The 9,998-nt window shown below is 34.4% G+C and overlaps 1 protein-coding gene across 1 annotated transcript; it reads right to left on the reverse strand.

Annotated features, from left to right (window-relative positions):
• Nucleotides 1-3,553: 3,553 nt before the first annotated feature.
• LOC137806554 (Pectin lyase-like superfamily protein) lies at nt 3,554-8,900 on the reverse strand. The gene is made up of 7 exons (XM_068606750.1): nt 8,194-8,900; nt 7,224-7,355; nt 5,929-6,153; nt 5,732-5,776; nt 5,435-5,642; nt 4,667-4,857; nt 3,554-4,188 (listed from the first exon to the last, which is right to left on the reverse strand). Exons 1-7 carry the CDS (start codon nt 8,602-8,604, stop codon nt 3,796-3,798), a joined length of 1,605 nt encoding a protein of 534 aa, XP_068462851.1. The 5' UTR covers nt 8,605-8,900; the 3' UTR covers nt 3,554-3,795.
• Nucleotides 8,901-9,998: the final 1,098 nt, after the last annotated feature.

Raw genomic sequence — 9,998 nt, forward strand, 5'->3', positions numbered from 1 at the left:
TTCCATGTTTCAATTGTTGAGAAGCAGTGTCTTCTTCGCATATTGGACACGCTTTGTGACCCTTAACACTATAACCTGATAAGTTACCATATGCCGGAAAGTCATTGATGGGAAGATACCACATAACCTTCATTGGGGGTCCATACTTTTCCATGTCATCAATAGAATCATCATCTTTTTGTTTCAACTTATAACGTGATAACCCACACCTCGGACAACTTTTCAACAATTCAAAATCTTTCCGGTATAATATACAATCATTAGGACATGCATGTATCTTTTTGTACTCCATACCCATTGGACAAAGAATCTTTTTGGCCTCGTAATTACGATTAGGTAGACTATTTCCTTCTGGAAGCATATCCTTCAACAGCTGGAACAATTCCGTGAAGCTTTTATCAGTCCATCCGTTTATTACCTTCAAATTCATCAATCTTAACACCGCCGACAACCGTGTGAAGTTAGTTGATCCAGGATACAAAGGAGTCTCTGCATCTTTTGACATACTTTCATATCCATGCGCTTTTGCAAAACACTCAGCTCCCACATCACGAATCATGTCCTCCAATCGATCATCATCTCCATCATCGTGTACTGCTTCATCCATGGTAGAACCCACATATTCTTCAGTTACGGAAACACGTGGTAAATTTAATAATTCACCATGCCATATCCAAGTTGTATAAGATCGAAGAAACCTATCACATAGCAGGTGTTCCCTCATGATATTCACACCCAGTATCCTTCCATTCAAACAGTTAACGCACGGACACCTGATCTTTGCTCCATCATGACCACTAATAATCGCGTTACGCTGCGCAAATTGTATAAATTCCTCTACTCCCCTTTCGTACTCATCACTTATACGAGCAACATTAATCCAACCTCGATCCATTATATATTCTCGAATAGTTAGGATTTTCTAATAATTAGTATTCTATTCTATCTCACACATTTGCCGAGGGTCGAACACCTCCGGACTCAATCCAAACACGATAATTCTATTCTAAAAGTAACAATAACTAACATAACATAAAACTTTTATTAAAATGTAATTAACAACTAACTAAATATATATAATATAAATTTAAGAAAATACAAATTATATAATACAAATTTATATATAATAATATATAAATTAATTGTTTCCGTAACTAATTTATTAAATTATATATAAATTATAATAAACAAAAATTCAAAATACACAGAAATATATAAATTATTAGTTATTAGTTATAAATTCCAAGTTGTATTAGTTATTAATTAAATATATATTATAATTAAAAAAAAATAAAAATTCAAAATACTAAATAAAAATTCAAAATATTAAATATAAATTCAAAATATTAAATACAAAACCAACCTTTCCGTCGTCAAGAAGATTGATGGTGATCGGAGTGGAAGACAATGGCGAAGGCGGCGGCGGAAGCTGTGGCGGTGGCGGAGCAGGAAAACAACACCGAACACCAATGGAACAGTAACCTAAGTGCCACAAACGAAGTAAGGAAACGAAAATGACAATGACAACGAAGTGAATAATGAATGATGCGAAAACGAATGAGTGATGAAACTTACAAAACGCAGAGAGAAGAAACTGAACTGAGCGGAAAACGTTGAAACGAAGAGCGGAGAAGAGGAAAGTGAAAGTGAAAGTGAAACTAGTGGCGCGCTTCAAATTTTTAGGGTAAAATTGTTTTACAAATGCGGTTGTAGGGTAAGACCGCATTTGTAAATCATTTGAATTGATTTACAAATGCGGTCATACTCTACAACCGCATTTGTAAAACAATTTAATTTAAAAAATGCCACCGCGTTTTTTACAAATGCGTTTAAGCGCTAAGCCGCACTAAATAAAGGGTCGTTGTTTTACATTTCTGCACTAGTGCCATTATGGTGGAAAACGCCTCCACTATGAAAGTGAGATTACAATATTTGTTCCTCTCACTTGGTGGGAATAACACTCAATCTCACCCAACAATGATGAAATACAAAGTCTCTCTAACATCTCACTAGGGTCTTTAATCTCAAGGATGAAATACAAAGTCTCTCTAACATTTAGAATTTCTAATCTTACCATTATGGTGGGAAAACGCCTCCACTATGAAAGTGATATTACAATATTTATTCCCCTCACTTTGTGAGGATAACACTTAATCTCACCCAACAAGGGTGGAATACCAAAGTCTCTCCAACATCTTACTAGGATTTCTAATCTCACCCAAGAAGGATGGAATACAAAGTCTCTCTAATATCTCACTAGGATTTCTAATCTCACCATTATGGTGGATATCTACTCTCTCCTTTTCTCTCTATGTTGTTCTTCTCACTTGCTTCATTTTATTCTCTTCCTCAGAAGTTCCTTTTATACAGAGAATGAGAGGAAAACTTCTTCATAAAGAGATACAATTTTCAAGAAAGAGATACAATTTCAAAAACACTTTTAAATGATCATCATTAAATATATTAGTTACCAATATTCATGGATTATAATCTTTCATTAAATTAAGGAGGGATTCCCAACAACTCCTACTTTCTTAGTCTTATTGCCGGTATCTTATTGTTTAAACTGATTTTTTTTAGAAGACATTAAAGAGAGAGACCGAATCAATAAGGGACTGTGGTCTTTTGTTTTGTTGTCTTGATGAACTATTTATTTTTTAGTGAAGGAAAATATTTATAAAAAAATTGTTAAAAAGGGACAAATTTGGGATGCAACGGTAGAAATAAATAAATATGTAAAACAAAAAGATTACTAAACAAAACCTGAAAATTGAAACGAGATTCAGACATATATACTGAATTGCACAAATCTTTTTTGTAAATGATAAAAATAAATTCATTTGTATAATCTGATATATAATCCTAAATCCAATTTCTACTATGCATTGTGCAAGTCGATATTTAAAATAAATAAAAAATTGAATTTCTGAATGGCCATCCAATATGAAAAAATTATGATTTCGTGACTCTTCGAATTTTGCAGATAGAGCTAATAGTTGCTCCTCGGGAGTGTTGGAGTTTTCAGAAGGCAATAAAGGGAGAGAGTGAATTAATGGGATTGTGATTTTTTGTTCTTGTTGTCTTGCTATCTTCTTTCTGGATAATTTAAGGTCCAAGTTTTGACTTCAAAAACAAGAACACAGCACACAGCGTGTGTTTTTACTTGAGAAACAAAAACCTAATGAATGATGTGTTTTCAGCTGTAAATTTTAGTTACAGTAGAGAAAGATACCTCCTTGGAGCTCAGACAGCCTATCCAAGTTACACCAGCCTCAAAGCTAAGATGTACATGTTCAAAATATAAGTACTTTGAAATCTTCTCATTATGCACTACTCATGTTTGATGTTATTTGTGTGTGTTTGTTTATGCATAACTATTTTTTCTTTGCTTTACAAACACTTCAGAAAACTTATGGGTGTATGTTTCTAAATCTGTATATAGTTGCCGTAGTTTGAATTTGTGAAAACTTGCAGACAAAATCCTCACTCACTGCACCATATTATGTTCTATTCACTTGTCCTCTCAATGAAATTCCATAGTTCTGAGTTAACATTGTATAAAAAACGATACTTTTATTCATATGATAACACTCGTATAATATCTCACGCTCTTGCATATGCCACAGCTACAAGGCTACCTATTATACTATTCTAGACCTCTTGCTAATAGCAGGGCCGGTATATTCTCACAATCATAAATCAGTATCACCCTAATGACGAAAATTTCCTATATAGTAGGATTTTTATAATATACATACTTTATCTAGCAGGCTAAGCATTTTAATTTATATCTCATCAACATAAATCATGATCTGTCTGAATCCGATTGCTCGTGGGCTTCCCAATCTGTAGACAACCAATTGGTGGGAGTGTTGGAGTTTTCAATTCACCATATGTCTGCCAGCAGAAAGGATCATAGAGATGGTTTTGTTCTTGAAGTGGTTTCAACTCAACAGCCGTTAAAGAAACATCTACACAAGGAAGGCTATCACTGCAGGCAAAGTTGACTGGCATAACTGTGTATGTCCCCCTTATCCTTTCATAGTTGATTCCAGCCAGAGAAACAGCTGATGTTTGGTTTTTGCAGGTTCTTTTGTCGCAGTAGAATTGATCGATCACAATTGGGAATTGAACTTCAGAAACTTGTATATTTGAGAATAGTATTCCTTGCACAGAGCCTGACCCTCCCTGCAGTGCAGATGTACATGTTAATGTGTAAGAGATCATAATTTTCCACCATTTTCTAGAGCTGGAAATGATGGCAGAACTTGGATTGAATGAGAACTTTGTGACATTTGATTGAATCATATTTAGCGTTGATAAAAAAATCACAAATGTTTAATTAATTGGATTGCAGGCTACAAGAACACACAATTTTTACTGCATCTTAGAGTAGCTATCAAGTTTGGCAATTTCTCATGTTACCCGAAAAATCATGTAAAAATAAGTTGAACGTTTAAAATTGATTTCCAATGTACTCATTTGTGCTCCCAGAACTAATTCAGTTAACAGATTATTGACTTCATTGTAATGACCATTCTTTAAAATGGTAACCACTTCAGGGTATAAAATGATTCTGAAGTCAAATTTTCCGTTTGACTTAGAAACAGATACTTTACTTTGTGAGCTTAATCTTGGAAAATGCATTGCGTTTCTTATACTTTACCTGCCATGTTTTGATTCTGACGCCAGTCATTGTGTTGTGCATGTTCACATCCCTGACAGTAATGTTGGAAACACAGGCTCTGGTGTTATCCTTTCCTAGACTTCCAATGCTGATTCCATGCCCTGGTCCACAGTTGACATTGTGTACATATACGTTTGAGCATCCAGTTTGTATGGAAATACAGTCATCTCCTGCGCAATAGTTGGAATTCAAATACAGTGAGCCAACTTGGACCATTTATGTCAATAAGTCTACATAGTCTGTTTTACTTTTGTTTTTTGTCCATTTGCAATCATCCCCCTCCCCACCCCAAACTTTTGGTAGCTTTAATGGACCACTGGATATGCTATTTTCTTCAGCCTCAATTGTGTGTGAAGGACTGAAGAGGAATGTGAGGCAGAAGTTATAATTCCAATAAGACAAGAGTGAAGAAATGCAAAAACAAAAGCTCTTGTTTATGGAACTGAGTACTCTACAATTGGATGATGCAGTGTGGATTTTGCAGTTGACACGTGCCATGTAGCTTATGACTAGCAGGCATTGCAATTTTTTTTGTAGCTATGTGTCCAACCTGGTTGCGGATAGGATAGGATAATGCCATGCTCTTTTAAGAATCATAGAACATGCATATAATAACTGTTTTTTTTGGTTTTCTTCTTTTGTCTTGAGTTTTCATTTTCACTTTAATTTTGTCCCTATCTACCACATGGCCCTCATAATAAATTTTCAAAATGAAAGAGAATGTGGCACAAGTTAATGAAATATTACCACATGCCATTGTGCTGCCATATATCAATACATCTTTGGAGTTCTGAAGGTGAATTCCATCTGTGTTAGGACTGTTCCCAGGGGATGATATGCTCACATTATGGACCAAGACCCCATTGCAGTTGTCAAACTTGAGGTGGCATTGTGGACTATTTAGAATTGTTATGCCTGTAACTGTTGGGTTAAAACTCCCATAGAACCGCAGTGCCTGTGCATAAAAATCACCTCCATTACATTCCAATAATAACTCCTAAACATGAATCAAATTTGCTGTTAAAGGTTTAAAATGGTCCTCACAGTTGGCTTGACGGATGGCATTTTTCCTCCCAGCTCACTTTGAATCTAGTACAATCACGTAGGTATAAAACAATTAGGCTCAGGTGAGTGACAAAATTGCAATGTTAGAAATTACAAAGCAAGAACTATAAGAACAATACTACTTCTTATAACACATCTCATTGTTATTTTAAAATTTACAGAAAACTACAAATTACCGGCAGTGGGGGACTTGGTACAGTCTGGTTTAAAGGGACTATGAGTTTTTCTTCATCATCTATAGGATCATCATATTGATGATCTTGCCACCACACAGAGCCTTTTCCATCAATGATACCATTTCCTTGAATGGTAATTCCCACCAACTTAGTAAATTCTAACCACTGTAGTAGTCCTCTGCCCCAGGCATTGGGGTTTGTTGGTGCAACAATGGTGCCATCAAGCTGACACAACATAACCTTATTAGCATCACTTCAACTGAATTGTCGGTTGATACAGTATGCATAATAAACAGGGACAATCACGTGTAATGGTAAATATGTGAAAATATAAAGAACAATAGTAAGAGGTAGTTTTATTTTTATTTTATTTTGTGGTGGTTGTGAAGAGTTTATTCTTGCTCACATACTTCTGGTTTATGCTAAACTTATTTAACCATATTTTAAAATATTAATAAATAAATCTTTAAAAGTAATTGTTTTCTTACATTCCTCCTTTGTTTCAAATTCCCTTCGTATTATCATTAAACTGTAGTTTAATTCTTGTATTTGGACTAAACATCACTAGGATTTTTCATATTTCGTGTAACTTTTTCAATGATTTTTCTATAAAAATTTGTGAACAACGAGTTTGCTGTGAATTTTGTAAAATTTCACTAATTACTCACTCGTTTACAAATGTAAAAAGTTTCAGTAATAAAATTTTATTCTAATGATAACAGACTTGAAATAAAAAATAAATGTGAGTGATGAAAGTTAATTTAAAAAAAAAAATAGTTTATGACTAAATTGAAGCACTCATAAACTTGAAGGAACAAATTGATCATTCTCTTTCTTTTTCTAAATTTGCATCTTAACTTAATCAAGCTCTTAATTTTTATTTTTCAAAAAAATCAGCACTGTTAATTTGTAAAAACTGATTAGACAACTCTCCTAGAAATTACTCAATTTTTTCTTCTTGAAAACGTATATGTTATTTGTAATTTATTTTAAATAAATGACATCTACCTTCTTTAACTCTGCAGTTAAATATTTTATTTACTTTAAAAATTTTAACTAAAATTACAATAAACGAAAATGACAGGCATGTGTTATTTTTATCAGAATGACAGAAATATTGATGTTATTTTCTGATGCCACATCACATTCGGCTCATGAACACACTTGTGGGGTATCATGTTATTTAGTTTTTTTCTTTTTGCATTTTCATTTCATTTCTTTTTGTTTTATTTTCCTGTTATTTTCTCTTTTTCTCTCTGTTCATTCCTGCTACTTTCTCTGTGTAGATATGTTACCTGAAAAACGATGTTGGGTTTACAGTATGGGCCCGAGAATGAAATGGGCCCCACAAAGAAGACGTAGTCTGATGGAACCACCATTGTTGATGCCTCTACTTTGCAAGCTTCAGCCCAAGCTGCTTGAAATGCCTGAATTCAATTTTAATTACAGTAGCAATTTAATTAAGATGCACTAACATTATAAAAATAAATATTATAATGTAGAACGATTTCTGATCCATTGGTAATGTTTTCTTAAAATTTAAATAAATTTTCTCTAGGTTAATAAAAATACTATATTAAATAATGGGTGGAGTTTTGATGACTGATGTGTGTTCTATAAACTAAAAATTGTTGTAGAAAATGTGACTTAACTGTCGTAACGAGAATAATTTTTTAAGTAGGTTCCACCCTCTTTGGCTTGTTCTGGTGTCTTCACTTTTCTGTATTTTCCACTATATATTTTGCTCTCATTTTATGTCACTGTAAGCTTTGTTTAATGGCATATTACTAACTGAAGAGTGAAGAGCAACATCACAAACAGAAAAGACAGAAAAAACAATTTTTTATGCTCCTCATGGCCTATTATTTTTACTAATTACCATGGACTTGTTTACTTGGACCCAGATCAATGAAAATTCTCACATAAACCTTAACCAAATCCAAATATTACCTGTTAAATGGGGAAGGTTTTAAATTGAAACTTATAACCATAATTTTAAAGATTATTACTAAATATTGGGCCACTTCACTTTTTACTAACATTTGTAGTTACATGAGCATAACTGTGAGCAGAAAAGTAGTTTTGAATAACATAATATTTTAGAAAATTTTAACCACAAACCACCTAAACTGTATCCCCCTTGTAACTATGGTGTTCCCTGAATTCTACTAGGAACATTGAATTCTATGATAAACTGAAATTTCTCAGTCTTACATGTTAACTAGTTAGTAGCAGAAGTTGCATTAAGAGGTTCAAAGAGTTTACCTTTGTGTCATCAGTTTTTCCATCTCCCTTGGCACCAAAATCTAGCACATTGAAGGTGGTGGTGGTAGAAGAATGGCCACCATTGTAAGGTTTTGGTGGGGGAGTTGTGGGGTTATCCTCATTTGAGGGTGGTGGTTTGGGAGTGTTTCTTTGAGGTGGTGGTGGATATGGTGGTGAGGGAGTGCCTTTATGTGATGGAGGCTTTGGCTTTGATCCTCCTCCACCATGGTTTTTGTTGTGACCATTTCCATAATTCTTTCCTTTTTTCTTATACACAGCATCTGAGACGTCCCTGCTGCTTTGCCTCCAGTGCTTGCCTCTTCTTGCAATGCAGGCTTCAAAATTGGAAGACCAAATGAGAAATACAATGAGAAACATGTATGTGAAGCCCCTGAAACTCAAGGCACTCATGTTGGTAGCTTCTGGTGAAATGTGAACAGAAATTCAGCAGAGGACACACTGAGAGAGAGAGAGAGAGATGAGAGATGAGAGAGGTTCTTTGTGTTGCCAAAACAAACAAGTGACGGCTCTGTTTATATAAGGAGAAGACTTGAAGGCTAATACTAATAATTGTGCAGGCAAATACAAGTATATTAAAATATTCTTCAAAATGTTAGGCATTTATGATTTCATTCTCCATTCTTCTTCTTTTTTTCATCTTTCATTAATTAGTATGTTTTCCTTTTTGTGAAATTTGGTTAGAATTTGTTTAGTGGAGCTGCTATTCTCTTGCCACATACACAACAATGTCATTGCATGTGACCATACAAAGCGACAGTTAAGGGGGCTACTCTTGTATTTTAACCATGGCTTCTGCATGCCCTTCATTATTACCCTATTGGAGGAACCCTCGAGCCAAATCTACCTGCTGTATCTGTCCAACTTTCCTAGCTTTACCTCATAATAGTACACCATTATTGTTACTAGATTAAATCCAAATTAAACAAAGATATTCCTTCACCATGTTTCAGCATCACAGAATGACACTAAGTAACAAGACAAGTTCAAGATAAAGTTTGCAACATGATGTGGATTTTATTTACCCTTTTCCCAGTGGTAATAATAGTCTAGGAGATTTCAATCACATTTGACCTGTTTGCTTCCTCTGCACCAATTATATGCCTTAGTTTTTTTAACATGTATTATTATTAATGTCATAAATGAAGATTTTGTGAAAATCTAAACCAAAAAAACCACGTGAATGGGTCTATAAGGTGTCAATGGCACACAAATTGTCACAGGTCTTTTATGATCACGTGCAACCTTCACGGGCCAAGAGTTCTGTCATTTTGTCTTGTTAAGCCATGAGCAACACCTATGTGGTCAGAAAGACCCTCCAATTAAGCATTTTTGTGTTCCTCTTTTCCTTATTTAACCGAAAGAGAAAAAAATTGGTGCTGAACCACGAGAGATTGAGGGAAGTGAAGTGAATGAATAAAAAAAAGAAGCAAGGTATTGTACCTGCAAGGATGGATTTGTGAGAAACCATCCTTCACGCCCACTGATTTGCAGCATTTTTTCATGTTTATGCTAGACAACATTTTCTGTACACACACATGAATAAAAACAAAAGAAAAAGTACAATATCATGCTCCTCCTGCACCAATTTCTGTGCGTGAGGTTCTCATATCTGTTGAGGCCCCCAAAACAGAAAAAAGTGAAATATATTGCATAGAAAAAGGTTCACTAAAACCAGACAAGTGAACAAGAAAATTCACTTTCATTAGATCATATGTCAAAATCCCAATGTGAGTGGGGGTCACATTAGTTTAATTTATCAATTAGTGATCCTAATTCAGAGTTGG

Source organism: Phaseolus vulgaris, chromosome 3 (genome assembly GCF_051622355.1).
Source record: "Phaseolus vulgaris cultivar YP4 chromosome 3, ASM5162235v1, whole genome shotgun sequence".
Taxonomy (NCBI): Eukaryota; Viridiplantae; Streptophyta; class Magnoliopsida; order Fabales; family Fabaceae; genus Phaseolus; species Phaseolus vulgaris.